General features: G+C 35.3%; 1 protein-coding gene across 8 annotated transcripts in view; it reads right to left on the bottom strand.

The window, feature by feature from the left end:
* Positions 1-620: 620 nt before the first annotated feature.
* br (broad-complex core protein) overlaps positions 621-22419 on the bottom strand; it is a 160483-nt gene continuing 138684 nt past the window's right edge. For 4 of the 8 annotated variants that reach the window (XM_089729303.1, XM_089729306.1, XM_089729304.1 and 1 more), the window contains 3 exons: positions 17740-17905; positions 16554-16601; positions 10731-14557 (listed from right to left, as the gene is read on the bottom strand). In XM_089729303.1, the coding sequence (XP_089585429.1) occupies positions 14250-14557; positions 16554-16601; positions 17740-17905 (522 nt within the window). In that variant the 3' untranslated portion in view covers positions 10731-14249. Of the gene's footprint in view, positions 9291-9934; positions 10259-10730; positions 15220-16553; positions 16602-17739; positions 17906-22419 lie in introns of those variants that run through there. The other 4 variants (XR_016323446.1, XR_016323445.1, XM_089729308.1 and 1 more) reach the window with 4 other exon arrangements.

The raw sequence follows: 22419 nt of genomic DNA, 5'->3' as shown, positions 1-22419 counted from the left end.
AAATGGCTCCTTAGAAGAAACCAGTCTGGAAACGTGCGAAGAGGTACTGAGATGTTGAGGTGTAGGTACTAACTGTAGCAACTAAAGTTGTGAGAAACGTTAACCACGTTATTCGCGTATAAAATATAGTCTTTAGTGGATTTGACTTCACAACTTACGCTGTTTTCACGGTTTTATATGCTCCGATAGCTTCCAGGGGGAGCGTATTGGTCTGCGCATCTAGATTTTTCCTATCAAATCCAGTGTCAGTCTACATTCTGATTCAATAGTCATCTTCATCTTCTCCTGCCTTTCTCCCAGTCACCTGGGGCCGGCGGAACATGTTTTCTCCTTCCATACTCCTCTATCTTAAACTATTTCTTCGCTCACTCCTCTCTTACACATATCGTCACGCAATCCATCCATTTCTTCTTAGGTCTACCTCTTTCTCTATATCCTTTCACACTCATAGTTAACATTCTCTTACCAATCTCATTTTTATTTCGTCTCATCACATGTCCATACCATCCCAAACGCGCATTCTGATTAACTAGACCCATCAAATTTTGTGATTGGTCAAAACACGATATTAAAGTTAGAAAGGAAAGTCGAGGGGAAGTCAAAATAAAACAATACTCAAATAAGACATCATCAATGGAATCACTGCGAGTTTATTTTATACTTTTACATCCAACTTGTTATACATTCCATGAGAATTTGAAAAAACATTCATCTTCCGTTTTTTATGAAAAAACTAAGACAGCTTTGAAACAAGCAAGTTTCGATGAGCCAGATTCAAAGATACTTATAGTACTAAGTTTTCCGACTAAATTGATATGTAGCCTACCAGCGATGTCGGAGGTGACGAAACCTTTCAAATTTAACGCCTTTTATCTCAAAATAACCTTCAATTTGATTGTTATCAAACAAACAAACAAATGATTTTAGTAACTTTTGTAACAATCAAGTTGCTTTAGCAGTTCATTATTCATTTTTGTTGCAATGGTCAGTCACCCCGTAAACAATTTATGTTGAAATTTGACATCTGTTGTATGTATAATAATACGTGCATAATTTAAGTTGACATCATCCAAACACGGATTATCAAGATATGACTTAAAGGTCTTAGTTACCAGGTCACAAAATTCCTTAAAAAAAACATGGATTATCCTTTAAATAGATTCATTCGACAATTATTTTTCAATAAAATAATCTTTATTTTATTTTGTTATTGAGTTTCACTAGGGATGTCAAATTCCTACAATTAAAATCGATGCGATGGTCAACCCGAATTGATTCCTTAATCACATTTATATAAACAACATCAAAACAAGTATAGTACATGATTGTTTTAATCACTGAATATAAAGTTTACGTAGGTAACAATTTAGATAAAATTCCAAATTAATTTTCAGTCTCAGAAAGACGTCTCCTGCTGAACAGATGCCTTCTACAAGAATTTACAGACTGACCTTGTGTGGTCTTTTGTTGATAGTCCACGATACGATTCATTTTAGATACAACCTAAGCCGTGTCTACGTAGTCATTGCAATTACCTCAACCTTATTACATTGTCTTACATCAATAGACGCCGAAAAAACGAAGATTTTATTGTATTCTTTAACGCGATACAACGTTTTGTCAAATCTGTAATTTACTTTTGGCATCGATCGCGGAAATGACGAAATGTGGGTATTTCTAATACACAGGATAAACAGAATAATGGACAAACAAACAGAAGGTATTTCTCTCCGCTGTCATCATAAGTCCATAAGATTTTGTTGATGCGATTCAAATGTTTCCAGTTGTGGCGTATGGATGGCGCCACGTGTGTCTTCTCGATCTTATGAATTATTTCGGCATTAATATCCGTAAACAGTAAACAGTGACTAAAACAATAATAACTCACTTCGTACCTACAACAATAGTACTTTAAGTTTCTTTACCGACTTAATAAGATGTTAAAAATTACAACAATATATTTTTCAAGAAAGCCTACGGACCTACGGGCCCAACCACGCCTAAATCTTAATACCAATCGTTACGCAATACTATTTTAAACATTTTTTTACATTCCTCGCCCTAAACCCACCCGTTACGTCTATAAAAGTATAACGAAACTCAACTAAATGTATTAACACGTATTTCTTTGATCAACGATGGCAAATTATAACCATTACGAATTAGTAACACAATAATAAGTTTAGGCTTAATAATTTGTCTCGCATGATACCTGCTCACGACTAAGTAGTAAAAATTCTCAGAGCTTTTGAATAAATTAAATTCTATAATATATTAATTTAAAAATTTTAATTTATTTTTAGTGAAATGACTATGTATCGCGAGCACGCACCATTTAGACGCTAGCTTATAAGAAAAAAAGTTGCTAATAAAACGCAGATCGTGCATACAAATTAAATTATGAAAAATTAAAAAAAAAAAAGAAAAAATCTTAAACCTAAGTGTGTCAGCAAAAATATATTGTACAGAAATATTAGAATAAAAATTGCCGCTTAAATAACTTGTTCATTCATAAAACGTTTCTCATTCTTATAGATTTCGTAAAAAAATATTTCTGTCTGTATAAAATCGGGTCATTCAACCGTAACAAGAGACGGCGGAGCGATTTTGCCAAAAACATTGCCAATGTACTATTACACTTTGGAGAAAAATTTGAGCAAATCGACATTTGGTTATAATTTAAAAAAAAAGACAGGAAAAGAAAGGAAGATGGCGCGCTGTAGCAAAATCATCCCGCTATACCTATTTTTATTTGTATAATCTAATAACTGTCATATTGTATGTCATACGTGTATAATTATTTGTAAATATCTATTTATTTATGTACTGTAAAAGGAGCTGATAAAAACGGTCTCGTTCGATCGGGAAATCTAAAAAACTACATAATATATTTATTTTTATTTAAGTAAGTGCACTTTGAGTTTACGGAAACTACACCTAGTATAAAGTGTAGTTCATGAGCAGATTTTTCGATCTTTTAAAAACAAAAATAGGACTAGATATTGTGTAGAATTGAAAAAAATAAATCGATTTTTTTAAATATAACCCATTTCAATTTTGGCCGTAAAAAAACGAAAAATCTGCTTTTATTGTTTGAATGTATCTTAATTATATTACATATTATATAATCTATGATACTGAGGTATTGTGGTAGATTGAAAACTATTGTTCTAAATGTATAATAATTAATTATATTAACTGGAAGATACGGTTTATATAATTTACAATATTAATATTAAAGCTATCGGCGTTGATATATTAATATCGATTTAATATAACAAACTCTTCGTATATATATCGAATATATGATATTGCACTTGTTAGAATTTGTAGCTTAAATAAAAAAAATACTTACTTAGTTTCCTTCGTACATTGAGTAGGTACTTCCGTGGAAAAAAAGTTAGGCGCCATTTTGTTAACAATAGAGCTAGTAGAGCTATGTCATCCTTCGATATATATTTCTAGAAGAGTTTATTTATTCGACATTTCCAACGACAGTGAATTCCCGATCGAACTATTAAATTATTTCAATAATAAAAACAAGACTATGGCATGAACTGGGCACGGACATATTACGATCTCGATCGAGTCAATATAATAGAACATTGAACAATTGTACTCTAAAATCAAAATAAGTCCGCTGAAACTATTGCATTTTTATTGTGAAAGGTTACAACAAAATAATTTACTGCTTTTGCAGACAAAGTACGGGATCGTCTCTGTGGCCAAAAGAACCAGTGTGCATTGACTTTTTTTTTTCTTCTGTTGTTTTCCTGCTGCAATGTACAAAAATCTTAAGCTACGTTTTAATAAATCAAAACTATAGTTAATGAAATAATAAAATACCGCAACCCTTTTTTGTTCTAGGCTAATCTGGTTCAGTCGACCTGTCTCTGCTCGCTCGACTCGCGTGCAAGCGAGATAATAAGCGTTCTCGTTCTTTATATGCAGAAGAAGCGTATGTATGTGAATAAACTATGTAACAATTATAATAAATTTGAACTTTACAGTATATAATAATGTATTTCACTGAACTTATACTTCTTTTGACACGTGTACAGCCCTAGCACAGATTAAAAAATTTTGGTGTAGATTTTTAGTTCGGATAACCCTTGAATTTTTTCATTCATAACGTTCGAATTTTTTTTTTGTATTCAAAATCTCGACGGTCAATGTACTATAGAGATATATTAGTGCTGTTGTTGATTGTAAAAAAACGGGAGATGTTTTCAATTTAAGGGCTATTTAATATTTTTTTAGCGCAAGAGAAGTATAACTTCTAAAACGCGCACAGAACTGCGCGCGCCAACTATGTTATAAAAACCATATATATAAAAACCACTGACATACAGTTAACTTTGCGGTGTGGTAGGTAGAACTGTGGTCCGCCCGTTTGACGGACAAGTCCCTGATTTAAATTCTACATATTTATTTCGTTAATACATTAAAAAAAAAAAGATATAACGACGGTAATACTTAATAATATTGGAGGTAATACTTGTGAAAATGAAAAAAAAACAAAACATTTCCTTATTTTTTTTTTCTAAGAAAATGTTTCTGTTCATAGATAAATAAATATTTTATTTTATGTTTTATTTTGTGAATTTATTTTGTGAACTTCGTCTTATTTTTTCATAATCGAGAACATTATGGAGTTTAAGTATAAGATAGTATATTTATTCATTTACCACTATTAATATCTTGAGACGGATCAGTTTCCGGGGGTTTCAGTTTTATTATCTGTAAATAATTATGAAATAAGTTTTACATAAAATTGTTTCGAATTAAATCGTAAAGTAGACCGTATGTGAATTTTAATTTGTTGCCATTTGCGAAAAATAATTTAAAACGTCTTTAGCGATGTTAAACAGAATACCAAACAGCGTAGTTTTATATTAACAGATTAACATTATTTAACTAGGTATATAATATATGCCTGAAAAATATTTAAACTTTTTTTTTTTTTTTTCATATTAAATGAGGTATTTCTGTATTGTATCTTGTATATTTTAAATTATTTATTTCATTTATCGAATTTACGTTAATTTCGTTTGGCTAAGTATTTTCTTTCCCGTATGTCGTTAAAGTAGCTAGAATTACATTAAATTTATAAACTATTGTCTATTGAATAGTTGTACTGTATCGAAGGCAACACGTTAGCTGAATTATATTTGTACAACACTAGTTAATAACACAGTCAGTTCGAAGTTAATTATTAAAGAAGCTGGCGAAGAAATTCCGAAACATAATCTGCGTAATATTCAGAATGCATTAAAAAAAAAGTATTTTATATTTAAAAAAAAATATTCTCACTTTAAACTTACGATTTATATAAAAATGCATTTTATTTTGGTATACATTGCGATACATACTTTCGAAAATTATTGATTTCGCTGCTGTAATTTCGAATTTGAAAAAAAAAAACAAAAACAAAAAGTTGCCGACACGTAAAATAAAAACTAACACGTTCTATACATTAATAAGACCTAATAACAATCACCGAAGGCTGTCCCCTATATTGATGTATTTCGCAGCTCTAGCCTGAGATCAAAAATTTTGAAAAAAAAAACCAACAAAGGTGGGAAAATTTCCTTCCATTTTCAACGAATTTAACAATTAAGCTCAAATTAAACAGCCAAATTATAATTTACAGCGAAAACAATAAACAAACTTTAAGATTGTATTTAATTATCCCTAAGCTTCACTATTTATAGAAAAAAAAAAAAAAAAAAACTCTATACCATCATATTTTATTTTATCTTAAAGTGTGACTCTAACATGTATCTAACGCGATTTTACTTTTTAATGTACTTGACATTGCAACACTTGTCCCGAGTTCATTGTGAACAGAAAGGTTAATCAGTAGTTATTTCCTTGATGGACTTAAATATGGAGGCTTATTACAGTCGAAGATTAGGCGACTACCCTCCAGATTAAGTGGATTCTAAAGTCCGTAGACAGCGTTAAAGCCTGCGCCATGATTCCGAGCCATTTTAAGATACGACATCGAAGTCTCATACATGATTGCTTAGTGTTACTATAGGACCTTAATAAGGCAGACTCACAAATTGCTACTACCGTCATCAGACTGAAATAGCTTCCAGGTTGCTGCGTGTCTGTTTAATTATTAGCTATTTTATTTAATCATAACAAGTTTCTGCTATGTATATTACTGATTTGTGCGATGTAAAGTTTATTGTACAAATCATGAGTTAAGTCCCTTTGTACACAAAACTAAAATTTGTTCCAAAAGGACACAAAAGTGTTTTTTTTTTTTTTCTGTGTACATTAAAGAATAAACAAATAATTCTATAACACAATTACTTATTTAAATGTTAATGTTTACTGACATAACCCCTTGTCCCTTTATTGTATTGGATGTATTTAAGCTGAATTTTGAATTGTTGTGAACTCCGCTCTTTCTATAGGTCTAATCTACGAGTAAATAATCTAGTTATTCATAGGGTCTAATAACAACTTTGAAGCTGTCGAAGCGACAGTTCCAGTCAATGACTTTGTCGTCTTAAGCTCGCGTTTATCTCACTTTGCTATATACAAATCCTTTTCAGTTTTCATGGTCACGACTAGGCGTGTACTCGTAATTAAATAAATGCGAGATTAATAAATAAATTAAACTTCGAGTAATGCCTACTGATTGGGGAAACATCAGCCAGTACTGATAATGTCAAGTTAAAAAGTAAAATCGCGTTATTCCGCTTCATATTAAAATGTTCTTGTCTCTTGAAAAGTTTATATTAATGCTTTCATATCGTTCTATTCTATTATTATCATTACTTTATTTTTTTTTGTTAATATCACGCGACGTACATACATAAATTATCGAAAAATAAAAATGCCACGACAATGTATCATGTTATAACTAAGTTAAATATATACAATATTTAAACTACCCGCTTGCTTTTACCTTTGTAAGCTCAGGCAAAAAATTGTTATGTCGTTTTTTTTTTAAACTATATTTCCTAACAAAAATATCAAACAGTCTGTATTGTGTGACGTGTCCATTGAGGTATAAAATATGGAGGTAAATTTGGGCATTGGGGATGATGTTATGCCATTTTTTTTAATAATTATTTTGTTCATTTATGTATGTATATTATTTTACTTATTTCTTATACAATTTCACTTTCAGTGCTTAGATATGTATGCATGTACGGGTATTATTGAGATTATATTCAATTTTGATATGGCACTATGTCATTATAGTGTCTGATAGATATTCTTTGATGCTTTACAACAATTTGTATCAAATAAATGCATTGCATCCCCATATTTCTTTGGCTTTGTGAAATATCACTGTGTGAATCCTTTTTTTTATAAAAGAAAATAATATGATATTTGTATTTTTAGTTTGTGATATGTGAGAGTCTATGGATATCTCGTTTTTTTTTATTCAATTGTTACTGTCACCCTGAACAGATATGTACGGAGTTTTTTGAAACAAAAACTGCGGTCCAAGCAAATTCCCTACAATAAAAAAAAAAAAAAAAACAATCTGCAGCCATCTTATGGTAAAGTAATTCTATCTTTTTGAGAATAATAATAATTACTTTAATAATAATAATAATAATAATCTAATAAATTTTCATTAAAGAGACGTCTGCTACGTTGGTCAATATTTAAATAAGAACCACTATACACTCGTAAAGAGATAGAGAGAATTCCGAAAATGGATACATATTACAATAATAATAATAATAATCATAATAATTCTATTAATTAATACCCTAAATAACTACTTATTTTTTACACAGAAGAAATGATTATATTAATTTTTTAATTATTTTTTAATGTTTCATGATTTGAAATCATGCACACGTATACGATCGACGAACCGCTTTTCGAAGACCCACGTTAGGCTCACAGGCGCCTCTATTGCCTATGCAACTGCCACTCACTCGGAACCCTGTATTCTGGGGAGTCGCCGGAGGCTGGCATCCCTAAATATATCATTTTCGAAACGTCATCTGTCAGAATTCGTTCGCCACCAGACCCGTCAGCCGCAATCCAATACACATCAAATAGTTCTTTCAATATAATTTTAATGGCATGAAGACGAACGAAGGCACGGCTACTTATACAACGATTATGATAGTTTTATTGAAGCCAAACGCACGTACAATAAGTATATTATTATTATTGTTCAATAAAAACTTTTTTTGTACTCTCGAAATCAGATTCTAAGAAGTCTTTAATAATATATTATTTTTAATTTATTTTATTTCAATCAACATTCAACATTTTCATTAATCTAAAGGGTTTTTGATAATTAATTCCTAAATAATCTGTTTTTTTTCTTTAATTATTTTATATGTAAATTTAATTTTGGCATTCCGAAAAAGTTACATTAAAAAATATTTTCTTTGTTCTTTTAATATTTATACTGTTTAAAATTTGTACGTTTAATCTTTTGTACAGTTACCGAATCTAATTTGACACTAGACATTTATCGAAAAGTGATTTAAAAAATGCATACGTTCTCTTTAGAATACAGTTGGCATAAAATTTGGCAGTACTAGAAATATTAATACTTTAGTATTGCTCTGGATTACATTGTCACATTGAACACTGTCCGGACGTCCCCAATGGGAGACGCCGTCACTTACACCGTAATGTAACATTCGCCACGAAGCGGAGTCCGTTCCTCGAAGCGTACACTAAGCGACCTCTACCGGCCGCGGGCGACAATACTGTTTACGTAACTTTAAACCTAACGTCAATATTTTACTAATTATAATACGAATAACCATAAAATGCGGCGTATTCCTGCATTGTTTTGGCATAGTCCGTTTATATTGCACATGGAGGATGGTGTCCGTGTCGAGTCCGCGTCGGGCCCGCTCGCCGTGCGTGTCCGGCCACCGACGACGGGACACGCTCGGCGCGCGGAGGGTAGGCACCGGTTCAAGCCGTCGTCTGCGGTCATTGGAGGCCGGGCGGCAGCTGCGGCGCGTGGTCGCCGGCGCCGAGGTCGAACAGGTGGTGCGGCGCCGGGGCCAGCGCGCTGTGCAGCGCAGACGTCTTCAGCAGCCGCTTCAGCATGCCGCTGGAGCCGCGGTGCTGCAGACTCTTGTGCGTGGTCAGCGAGTTCTTGGTCCTGTACCTCCGGTGGCAGAACTCGCACACGTACAGCGTGTCGGACTGCTCGTGCTTGTCTTGGAAGTGTCGTTTCAACGAGTAATAACAAGAGAATGTCCTGCGGCAGTACGGACACTCCTGGGGCTCGTTGATGCCGCCGGCTGTGGGCGGGGGCATACGGAGGGGCGGTACAGCTGCAAACCGAAATTAACTCGATTTGTTAATCTGACACTCGCTTTCGTGCGCTCTCTATTAGCCGAATTTTGTTAGCTGGCAACATGAAAAGACATTCAATTATGCATGATTTCAATTAAATCTTACGCGTCAATCTGAAAGTTATAGTTTATAATAGCACAATGTATGAGGTTAATAGTAATAGTCATATAAATACTAAGATAATAATGCACTGTACACATTGACTAACTACACAGTAATATCACGAGATTTTATAATATTCAAAATCTTATGGAAACTTTTTCAACCACAATGACACAGAAACACGTGATAACAAAAATGATAGAAGCATGCTCCAAGCAACACAACAACGTCAAAACTGCGAAACCCGACAGGGGAGGGCCTTCGGCTCGGGGGAGGGGGTGTAATACAAAATAATAACCTTTCAAATAAACTTCTAAAATCAAATAATAAAAATAAATAAAACAAAGAAAACAATATACATATGTATATATATAAAAAAAAACGAAAAGGGATTCTTTAACCTAGCTTAGTCGCTAATAGAAATCGGAAACAATAACGTTTTGTTAATGAGTTAGATCGTTTTTCGTAAACCTAGTTTCGTGTTTGTTTTTTTTTTGGTCTACTGGAAGCAATATCTAACCTTTGTGATTGATGGTAAGAACGGCGGACGAGTGTTGGTTGGTCTCGTGTTGGTTCTCTTTGCTAGACGAGTGCTGCCGCATGCCGCGCCAACTCCGTCCGAGTAGTCACTAAAAAAACCGGATTTGATCCGTCTCCCCTGGCCGCGACTTGTGGTAGGTGTATATGTGCGTCATCAGGGAGTTTCTCGAGCAATACACTCTCTCGCATACGGTACACCGGTACTCCTCCTGACGCTCAGCGTGTTTGTCAGCGATATGTCTCTTCAGGGAGGCCTTTGAGCACAGTACCTTCCCGCATAGTGTACACGAGAATAACTTTTTACCTGGAAACAGATCGGAAAAACAAAAAACAAATGTGGGGTTGGTCCCCGGGCGCGTACAAAACAAAATAATCATCCTAACTTTTTGGGGAGTTTTTGATATTCTAATTGGTAACCCTTTTATACAATCGGTTGATATAATCGACAAAAGATGTTTTGAAAATCAAGTGTTTTTTTTTTTTTAAATAATACAAAATGAAAAAATAAAAAAACGTGAAAATAATAAAATTGAAATGAAACAATAATAATAATTTAAAAAAAAACGAAAAATGATGGCAAAGCTGCGGAGGCCGATGACAGGGTGTTAGAAACAAACATGCAGAGAAATGGCGGGAAATTAACGAAAAAAAAAATCAAAATGGCCGGGCTTGGCGAAGCGTGATTAAAACAAATAATAATCTACATTGTGTTACATACAAGCCGAACAAAATATGTTCTATAGGGCAAGGGGGATGTTCTAAATAAAAAACGACAGTAAATTCTGAATAATTGTTTTTATTTAAAAACGACATACCATCGATTAGGATTTATGAAGTTCTGTTTAACGGTTACATGTTACACTTTTATGAGTAGTTTACCACGATTATATATTAAAAAGTAAAGAAGAAAAAAACCTATTTTTATTATTACTAGATATGAATAAGTGATTGATGTTCTCCTAAAGTGTTAGATGCAGTCCATTACTTTTGTGGCAATCACCGACATTCATTTTAGCGTTGCATTTCTGAATGTCTCCATTGTCTCTGGATTTTTAAAAACAGGATAGAGTCGATAACGCACTGCGAAAACTTGACGTTTTAAATTGGAACACGAATTACTTTTGTTTTTTCTTTTTTTTTTCTAATTTCAAACGCCCCGGAATTCACGTAATGGACTGGTTTATAAATATGCCAATAATCAACAACGAAAAAAAAAAAGATCGCCGAATTGATAAACGACCTAAAATATATAAAATTTTTCAATACAACAACCAATAAATTAATTTGGGATACACCTTATAAAATAAGTAAAAAAATTCCAACAAGAAGTATAAAGAACACATTAGACATAGTCGCCGGGCACATAATGTGCGCGTTTTGAAATAATAATAAAAAAATCATTACCTTAACATTTTAGATAGATAACAGGTCACAGAAACAGTCTTAAACTTGCTAAATTCCTAACTAGGGTGTTGTTTTGACAGGGATGTGTCCTGCTCCTTAGAACACGGTGTAGTTCTTAGCCCTCAAATCAACATTGAGATCCGTTATACACCTAATACCGAAAGAAGATCGTAAATTTCACAATAAATTTCGAGTTTAATAATACCAAAAAAATTTATCACGTCCGTTCACGCGCCATATCCTGATGCCGCCATTTTATAAAATTACTTTTTTTTTTTCCGTAAATACATTTTTTAACTACATAATACGCCTAATAGTGTACAATTTCGAACTCGTTCTTAGTCTAATCAGTCTATAGCGCATTATTACTTTTGGCATTTCATCCGAGAAAGACTTTTATTATTAACGATAATTTACTTGTGCCACAACAGAAATCGCCGACTATTTTTACCGCACTGCCATTGCAGCACATCCCTGTAGAATTAAAAATAAAAAAAGTAATGTAGACACTATTACCTATTACAAATTCAGATAAACCACTTATTCTAAAATAGTCAACTAAGTTATTATTCCCATACCCAAATTAACAAGAAGAACTACCACTAAAGTACTAAGACAAAAAATAATTAATAAAAAAAACAACAAATCTACGTTCTTACTATTTCAAAACTCTGCAATTATCTGCAAATAAAAACTTAACACTTTTTCTTTTAGTAAAAAACACGGAATGTTGCGAAAAGATTACTTTTTTGAGAGAGAAAGAGAGAGAATTTTGAATTCCGTACCAAATTTTTATCTACGAGTTTTTTCTAAAGCACGTTTTTTTTTTAATTTAGCACCAAATCACTAGTCTTCCAATTGGACAAAATTATGAATAAAGCCTAAATTGTGCGCAGACGAGCGGCGAAAACGCGGCGTTAGCGTAAAGAGCGGTTTTTAAAACGCATCAAAATAATTTCGACCGTCATGCGTCATCCGCGCGTCCCTACAACTAAATAAGCAATATTTAACTAGCAATAACAACAGAACGATATAACTTGTTAGTATTATAAAAATAATAATTTTAGTAAGCCTCTCATACTTCTTAATTAAGTGTAAAGCAAAAAGTGTGTTTCAAACACATTTCTGAAAAACTTCAGTTGTATACCGCGAATTATGTCTTTTATATGTGTATCATAATGTCAGAACACAATATACGTAAAGCAGGCACTAATTAAATGTAAAATAATTGTTATACAATTAATCAAGTTTTACGTAGATAACCTAATTAGCCTATTTAAAAAATGAAGTAACAGTGACTGAAAATCGGAAAATGTGATGATCATTTAACTAGAAAAATAAAATTACATTAAAAACACATTTAAATGAAAACGCCCAGATTATATGAAAGTAATTAACAATTCAGTTGCTGTTGAAAGTATATGAACATAACTTAAATAATTGTTTATAGCTATTGTTATAATTATGTATATATGTATATGAAACTACTAGCTATTTGAAGTTTGGCATTTAATATCTATTATTTATGGCAAGCAAAAAGTTATTACAGTATGGAACGTTATTTTCTCGAAAAATTCACAATATTTAGTTAATTAATTTAGGAACATTAAAACACTGAGTTTTTAGTTTAAAATTATTATTCTATTACCTATAGTGGTAGAATTTTTATAACAAAAAAAAACTAGGGAGAGACAGTGAGTTTTATTAAATGCGACTAAATTTTAACGTCGCGTCTACAACGCGCGTTTTTTCGCCTATCGTCCTCCCTTGACTATAAATGATAAAATGGCTATAGTCAATGCGACCTAAATTCTTAAAGTAATAGTTTGTGTGTGTCTGTGTAGCCTCATCATGTTACGGTCGCTTCCAATGAAAATAATTATATTTCAAAAAAAGCAATAGAGAAACAAAAAGAAAAAAAAAACACTAATTCTAATCAACAAAAAGTAACGAACACAAGTTTCTATTACGACTAAGAAATTAAAAAAAAAAAAAACGAAAAATAGCCACAAATAAACAGAATGGCACTTAGTGATTCACTGTCGAAGCGCTAGTTTGTATGTGAAATAACTACTTTTGCAAATAAACGTAATCATCTTGCTGTTATGTTTGTATGTATGTTTTCTTAGTGTCCGGTATTGTAATGTAGTGCGTCTGCGGATATGTATATCGTCATAAAATTATTTCTTTTTCTTTTCTGGTGCTATATCTCTGTGAAATTTCAGTCTTAAAAAACAACCTAAATAAATAAATGGAAGCCTCCTTAGCCAATCATAAATCTGTGTATATAAAAATTTTTAGTTAGAACGTTATATATTTTTTAATAAATTTGATTTAGTAATCTCGAATATACCTAAAACTGAGATCATGCAAATAGATACAGAAATTAAAAATAATGCCGGATATTGAACACAACGTGAAAATAATATGCCTCATTTGTTTAGTTTATATACGAACAACGTTCGATCAATATAAATTTAAGCCTAAATATATAAATTTACAGCACCAAGATTTTTCATCTTTTCTCAAAATAGTTTCATATATTCGCTTATTGTCGCACATAATTTAACATCGTGTTAAAAGTTCACTAGGAATTAATTATACCGCAGTATTGCACGCACTCAAGGGCAAAGGGCAAAGGGTGCGATGTGACACATCTTCCGCGGTCCAGCCCCGCTCTGGAATGTTCTCGTGGCGATGGATCATCGCCGACCACACTCCCTACGACTTCAAAGAACAAATGAATGTCCTAACAGAGTACATACTCTTTAAATCATCAACAAAATCTGAACTCTATATCTAATCATTTTCCAATAAATAAGGACGTAATCATGAAAATCTATTCGTTAATAAACTTCATATAAACTGAAAGGGCCAGCGGAAGGATGTTGTTAGACATTGAATTGGTCTTTGAATTTGTAGAAGTCGATGTTGTGGTGGGGAGGGTTGAGTTTGGGCTCCGGCGCAGTGGAGAGGTTCTGCGGCTGGGAGAGGGGCGGCGGGTTGCGCTGGCGACGGTGGTAGATGCTCTTGTGGTTGTTGAGCGAGTTGAGCGTGCGGAAGACCTTGTGGCAGAGCGTGCAGCGCGCCGAGTGCAGCGGCTGGAGGTGTTGCTGCTCCGTGTGGCGCTTGAGGGTCAGCCGCGTGGACAGCAGCTTGCCGCACACCTCGCACCGGTGGCCCGCGCCCAGGGGACCCACTGCGCCACACATAACAACCAACATTAGCGCATTAGTCAACGGACGAGGCCTCGCGACCCGCCCTCGGGAACCAATCGGCACCGGGTACCACTCAGGCGCGACGTTACATTAAGTGACAGCTACGGCTTGACTAATGCGCTTTCAATACGAACATCGTTGGTGGTTATGCGTGTACCGATCGTGGACGTCCCAATTGGTTCCGAGCGTCGGTCGCCCCGATTAGCGTTAGCGTTTAGCGTTTAGCACCGATACATACATACAGATTAGGTAAAGGTTTTGCGATGCGCATGCATAACTATGCTATTTACAAACGTTAGGAACATGTCGCGACAGACTGCACAGTTACAATGTAAACTTAACGATCTAAGGGCAAGAGTATGGCGAGAGTAGGTGGCTGGTTAGGGTGGCGGCCGCGCGGGGGGTCAGTTGACGGGGTAGAAGGGGCCGGGCGCGGGCGGCGCGGGCTGCTTGCGGTGGTAGATCGACTTGTGGTTGCGCAGACTGTTCAGGCTGGAGTACACGCGCTGGCAAATGTTACACACTGGCTCCCTGGACGGTCTCATGTGTACGTTCTGAATGTGTCGCTTGAGCCTCGTCAGCGAGGACAGACTCTTGTTACAGGGGTCGCATCTGTAATCTTCTTGGGGGGTGCGGGCGCCACCTGGTCACAACACAAGCCGTTAGCCCGTCGAAGCTTCGAACGCACTTTTAATGCACTCTCCGTATAGCCTCTCTGAAAGCACCGCCACCCCCCTTACAGTTTGATGATAGCCATCGGGCGCGTCGTGCGACGCTAAGCAGTATTAGTAATATGTTTGTTCGTCTAAAACGCGACTAAGCTCTGCGATGTAGCGCGATATAGCGCGATGTAGTGATGGGTGTGACCGCCTGTTTGTCCGACGCACGATGCCTCTCCGACGCAACGTCTGGTATTTAAACAAAGCCCACACCACGTTATTGGCTACTCGACTCCTTCGTCCGATTTCGTTCGTGAATTTTAAATGATTTGTTCGATCGCTATTGTCATTTCCGAGGGCCGTGTAAACGAGCGTAATTCGATAGTGTTTTTTAGAGTAAAATGATCCACGTACAAACGTAGCTGTTCCTCGGAAGACTAAATAAATACGGTGCTGGGTACGTGCGGCCGCGAGCGGGGCTTGTTTGATTTTCCCGGAAGTTAATTTTGTAAATTCCATCTTCTTGTTACGTAAACGTTATGATTGTAATGTTTTTATAATGTTTTTAATGTTTAAATAAATTTTTTTTTCGTTTCAACAACCAATCAGAAAATAAAGTGCGTGATACCGTTTGAAGTGTTTTTTTTTTATTTGTAACAAAAATGCACGTGGAGTGAAAGGGGAATATGATGAAATTTTGAAAAAAAAAAATTAAAAAAAAATAGAAAACGAACAAAGAAAAGTAATGGTAATATAGAAATTAAAAAGAAAAGAAAAATAAATCCTAATACGGAGACACGGGAATGAGGGGTTCCTAGCGCATATTTCGTTCAAAACTATGTCAAGCTGGCATATCTTCTTCCATATTACACATTAAACTATGTTACAATACAATAACATGCACGCCGCATTGCGTTTTGGTTCAATGTTCAGAAAATACCGCATAGATTAAAACAGAGCGGTCAAACGTTTGAATTAAAATGACGAGAGCTATTAACGCCTACGGGTCTCCATCGAACCATAACACAAAAGCTAACATTTATTTCAAAAATAGAACACAGAGCACAAATGAAGACACATATAGAGAGTTAGATATATAAATATACATAGAATATTTACATATACTACATAGGTCACGTGATTTGCCTCATACATTTAATTTAAATATAAAACCTTTAATGATACATAAACCTAATAATGACAGAGCAGAGAGGAAGCGGTGATGGTGGCATTCGACAGACAGTGCATTAAAAATATCGTTTCTTTCAATATATGTAAGTAATGCAGTAAGTTTGTTGGCAGATAAGCCGGCACTAACCTTGAGATGTGCTCGCCATTCCGTCCGAAGCCAGTGGACTTTGTAGACCTGCGAATATCACACCACGCTTAGTGCTAACAAATCTAATTTCGGTTAACGAGATCCATCATCAAGTTTTATTATCAGACCATCGCGATGACAACACCGCTGTGTTGACAAACAGGGATATGTTATAAATCTTCTGAAAAAAAAAAACTGGTTCGCATTTGAAAGGCCTTAATTGATTAATAATTGAAATTTTACTGGTGGTAGGACGTCTTCTGAGTCCGCACGGGTAGGTACCACCGCCCTGCCTATTTCTGTCGTGAAGCAGTAATGCGTTTCGGCCTGAAGCCGTTGTAACTATACTGAGACCTTAGAACTCATTTCTCAAGGTGGGTGGCGGAATTTACATTGTAGATGTCTTTGGGCTCCCGTAACCACTAAACACCAGGTGGGCTGTGAGCTCGTCCACCCATCTAAGCTATAAAAAAAACCATTTGTAATTAATGAAGTCGCGATTTCTTCGGGCTCCGGTATTCGCTTGACGCTAAGTGAACTTTAAGCTCATCTATTCGTGTAAACCAATAAAACAGTGCTTTACGGCTCACGTTAGTTAGTGTTTGTTGTAAAAAACGTTATTTATATAAGCACGTTGTCTCTAAATAGTTGTTCGTCCATCACGATTTATCTCTATTGTTAAATCAAATATTTAAAATGCAAATAATTTTACTTCCAGCACTACACAAGACATGATATATTTTAAACGCCTAAAAAAACAATTTCGCATATTAATTTCCTCACGTAATTATTGAGGATAACAATTTTTGTTTTATTGACCTTGTAGGTAGACGAGCATACGGCCCACCTGATGGTGAGTGGTTATCGTCGCCCATGGACTTTAGCAATGCCAGGGGCAGAGCCAAGCCGCTATCTACCGTTAAGTACTCTCTACAAGCTTCGTTTGAAGAAGGGCATGTCATAGCGCTCGGGAAACACCGTGGAGGGGAGCTCATTCCATAGCCGGATGGTACGTGGCAAAAAATATATCTGGAAACGCACTGTGAATGAACGAAGTGGCTCCAGGTAGTATGGATGAACTCTACTCCGGTGGCAGACGGTGCGATGGTAAAAACGAGATGATGGAATCATCTCAAACATGTAATTGAGGTTACACAACATGCGGCATATTGATAATTATAATTACCGGCTAGTGTCGAGTGTTGAGCCAGTGCCTCCATTGTAAAGTTGTAGGAGTTAGACGGGTTGAAGAGCTTCGTGTCGGGGGGCGGAATGAATGGTGAGGGCGGCAGCTGCGGGGGAGGGGTGCGGTCTTCGGCATCAGCAGAGCTACTGCGCGACGGTGGACCTCCCTAAGAAAAATTTAATTTAATTTATTTATTAGGCACACGATAAAAGATACACAAAAAAGAACAACAAGAGAAAAAAATATCTGGCTTGCAACATACGCCATGTGCGCACGACTAAGCATTCATCTTGCGACGAAGGGCTCGACGAGTAAATTAACCCACAGACACAGCCCACTGAGTTTCTCCCCGGATCTTTTCAGTGGGTCGCGTTTCCGATCTGGTGGTAGATTCTGCGGAGCACGGCTCTTGCTAGGGTTCGTCTTAGCAACGTCGTCAGGTTTGAGCCCCGTGAACTCACCTACTAGCTAAGGTTACGCTGAAATAGCCTCTCAAGGTTATCAGCATAGGTAGGAAAAAAAAATAAGCAAGACAAATGTGCTGAGTTTGTACACAATGTTCCTTACAACTATAGGATAAAACAACACGATAACGAAAACTAATCAACCTTATAATGTAAGGAAATAATTTTACTGACGATATGCATTAAACAATTACGCTACTTAACCTACGATTGACATGGAGGATGTCCTTGAACATTTTTATAAACGTCACTAACTGACAAGTAAAAATATCCAAATAAGTTGACGATTATTATCAATTGTATTAGACATTAAAATTTAGGTAGGTATCTATATATTAATACGTGAAGCAAAAACTTTGTATCTCTTTTTACGAAAATTGCGCGGACGGAGTAGTATGAAATTTTCCACACTTATAGAATATAGAGAAGAAGTGCAAAATGCCAATTTTTTTTTTAAATAATGCATAAAAGATACATTAAATCAATAAAGAAAACATTACACACTCTACCATGTATTTGACACACACACATATACTCTTTGTTTATTGTCAAACTTTTGTTATTGTTTAAAGTCTGTAGTCAAATTGAGAATAGGTTAGTATTGTTTATCTTTAATATTACGAGTATTTGTCTATAGTGTAGTCTTGGCGAAATCTGTAACAATAGGACCATAATAATGTCGAAACTTATAATTTCAATTAATTATAGTCGAATTTCGACTACTGCGGGACCACTAGTTGTAATTAATCTTTGATTTCATTTATTTTTATTTGACAATTTTTGTCGAACAAGTCTAAAGTTTTTTTGTTACCCACATACATACATATACATATGTTGTTTATTAGATTCGTATTGAATTCAGAATAATGTTCAAAAGTTTCAGTGTTAGATTAAAAATTATGAAAAAAATTATAATAAATAAGTTACTGTATCTCTCGTTGGAGACATATATTTATAGGGGTAGAAGAAGGACATGGCATAGAGCTCGGGAAACCTCGTACAGGGACGTTCAGCTGAGGGAGAGAGGGAGAGAGAGAGAGAGGGAGAGAGGGAGAGAGAGAGAGAGGGAGAGAGGAAGAGAGGGAGAGAGGGAGAGAGAGAGTATTCTTTATTGTACGCCAAGTCGAGGGCAAAAAATCTCTCGGACTACTTACCTCCAACACGATGGACCGATCTCATAAAATCTATGACTCGCTCCAACATAAGTGATGGCTCTCACTCTGCGAAATACCGTGCCACATGGCGTCGCATCGCGAGAGCATCGGTATCGCAGGATTTGACTGATGCATGACCACGACCACTATGTATTATAACTATATATATAATATATATCGATGAACCCAGATGCTCCTGGTGGAAGGAGGTGCAATGGTAAAAATGAGATGGAGGGATAATCTAATAAGTCCTTCAGGTTGACACAGTCGTTTGACAATGCAACAGAAGTTTCGACCTCACGTCTCAAGGGGGGAGGCGGTAATTTATACTTCGGTAACCATTTTAACACCAAGGGTGCAGTGAGCTCATTTACCTAGCTACACAAACATGGAGCCTCAGAATACTATTTATCTCTGTTATCTTGTCACAGCCTTCATTATATACATATGTACATAATAATATGTAGGTACACATATGTACATATGTTTTTATAGTAAAACTGTATTATCACGCAGGTTGATAAGAGTATAAAATAAAATTAATTCTGTGCTTAGAAATAGCTTAATATTTTTGTATTGTTTATATCAAAAACGAAATCAAGGACAGTTTAAGGCTTTGCTTAAAATAATGTATATAGGTATATGAAAAAAGGCGAAGTGTTCTTTTAATTTTAAAATGTAGTCTGTGCGGCAACTATCATATTACGTTTAAAGCGACTGATGAGTTCATAACAAAACCACTTGGATGAAAACGATTTCAAGAATCCGCCAAACTTCCGCCCTGCCTATTTCTGCCGTGAAGCAGTAATGCGTTTCGGTTTGAAGGGCGGGGCAGCCGTTGTAACTATACTGAGATCTTAGAACTTATATCTCAAGGTGGGTGGCGCATTTACGTTGTAGATGTCCATGGGCTCTAGTAACCACTTAACACCAGGTGGGCTGTGAGCTCGTCCAACCAACTAAGCAATAAAATAAAAAAAAACTTTCTTGCTTCAATTCGCTGGTCAGTCCAACAGGCCGTGAGAGCGATAAAAATAAATGAATTATCGACACCGGATACTTGGTCGGTTCCGGGTAGAGCTAGACGTTTCTACGAGTACAAACCAAAGGGACGGATTAAGGTTACCAAAAAATATTTTCAAAATTTTAATTGACCCAATTTTATTTCCCTACCCGTGCTGACAGCCTTGAGAGGCTATTTCAGCTTCGCCCTAACGTGTAGGTGAGTTCTCGGGACTCAAACCGGAAGTGTTGCTAACACTGGCCCTAGCAAGAGCAGTGCTTAGCAGAATCTACCACCGGATCGGAAACGCGACCCACTGAGAAATCCGGCGAGAAGCATTTAGCATTCTCACATTTACCATTCTCATTTTACTTTTTTATTATTTTCTTATTGCGCTTTACTTTTTCAGATATCTCTATATATAAAAATGAATTGCTGTTCGTTAGTCACGCTAAAACTCGAGAACGGCTGCACCGATTTGGTTAATTTTGGTCTTGAATCATTTGTGGAAGTCCACACAAGGTTTAAAAGGTTTAGATAAATATGAAAATGCTCGGAATTAAATAAAAATAACAATTTTGTTTTTCCTTTGATGTGTCCCCCGGCGGACGGATTCCTTTTGTTTGTTTTAAGTTTATTTGATATAAAAGTTTAGGTCTTTTATTTATCGATTGATGCACTACGAAGTCTGCCAGGTCAGCTAGTAAAAAATAATTTACAATGGACGACTAGAATTAATCAACGTGTCAATAAACCGTGTAAGTACATAACTTTACGGTTTTTATTATTATATATTAGTAGTTCCGACTCAGACAAATAATAGATATTTGTTATCATTATATTTTAATTAGTTACTTTTCTACAACCGTTTGTTTTTCTGTCCTAACAAGTATAATTATATAAAAACTAGATGATGATGTTTGATAACGTCATCTTGTTGTGTCTTTAAAGCGGTTAGTTGCCCTCAATTAAGAAAAATAGTATTATTATTCGCCAATAGATGTCGGGAAGAGTTGATTATTGAAAACACGAATAAAACAACATTTTCTGAAAATAAAACGTAGCTAGATCGATTTATCGCCCCCGAAGTCCCCCTATATACTAAATTTTATGAAAATCGTTGGAGCCGTTTCCGAGACTCAGATTATATATATATATTAATATACAATAATTGCTAGTTTAAAGGTATAAGATAAACAGTGAACTCGTTTTGAATGTACTACAGAATATATTTACGAAACATAGCCTACCGGTTGTTACTTCAATACTTCCCTGTAACCATTTTAATGATGCGTTTGTTTTGTCTAAGCGCAGTAAGCTTATTTTTTTATGTTTAATTCTTTTAGGAAGCAGACTGAAGTTTGATCATATCTAATGTCACGCGAGTAGCTAGGCTTGTGCTGAACTGTAGTCTCTCAGCTCAGATTGCCTTGTCGAGTCCGGTTCGATTTCCGGTCGAAGTCAGTAGTTTCGTGAAGACATTTGATATTAGATTCTGCTTGTGTGTGTCACGTTCTTATCTCGTATGCGCGTTACTTAGCTTAGGTTGATAACGTTCAGCAATAATTAACACCACTTTTACGATGTAATCTCTAGTTTTTTTTATTGTCATTATGTCATTTCCGATGTTTTGAATATTTTACAGTTTTCGTGGTCATGAACGTCTAAGGTATTATGATAATGTAATGACAATAAAAAACGAGAGATCAAATCGTAAAAATAGTTTAAATTAAGGAATAATTTACATAGATCAGATCTGCAAATCTCGATTATAGGATAATTTAGTCTTAAGTATTGACAAATCAAATCAAATCAAATGAAAAATTATAATTATTCAACATAAATGAAAGTACATACCTACTTGTTGAACGTCAAAAAGAACTACCGTCAATTCACAAAAATAAGCCTCCGTCCTGAGAAGAACTGGCAAGAAACTCAGCGGGCATGTCTTTTTTTTATATTAGCTTTTAAATATTAGATTTTAGGCAATAACTCTATGTGACTTAGACGAGCTCTGGTTCACAAGAAATCGAGAGGACTTGAGGCTTCGAAACCGATC

Source organism: Bombyx mandarina, chromosome 08, assembly GCF_030267445.1.
Source record: "Bombyx mandarina strain Sakado chromosome 08, ASM3026744v2".
In the NCBI taxonomy this organism is placed as follows: domain Eukaryota; kingdom Metazoa; phylum Arthropoda; class Insecta; order Lepidoptera; family Bombycidae; genus Bombyx; species Bombyx mandarina.
Note: the sequence above shows the minus strand (reverse complement) of the source record. Positions and strands in the feature narration are given on the sequence as shown.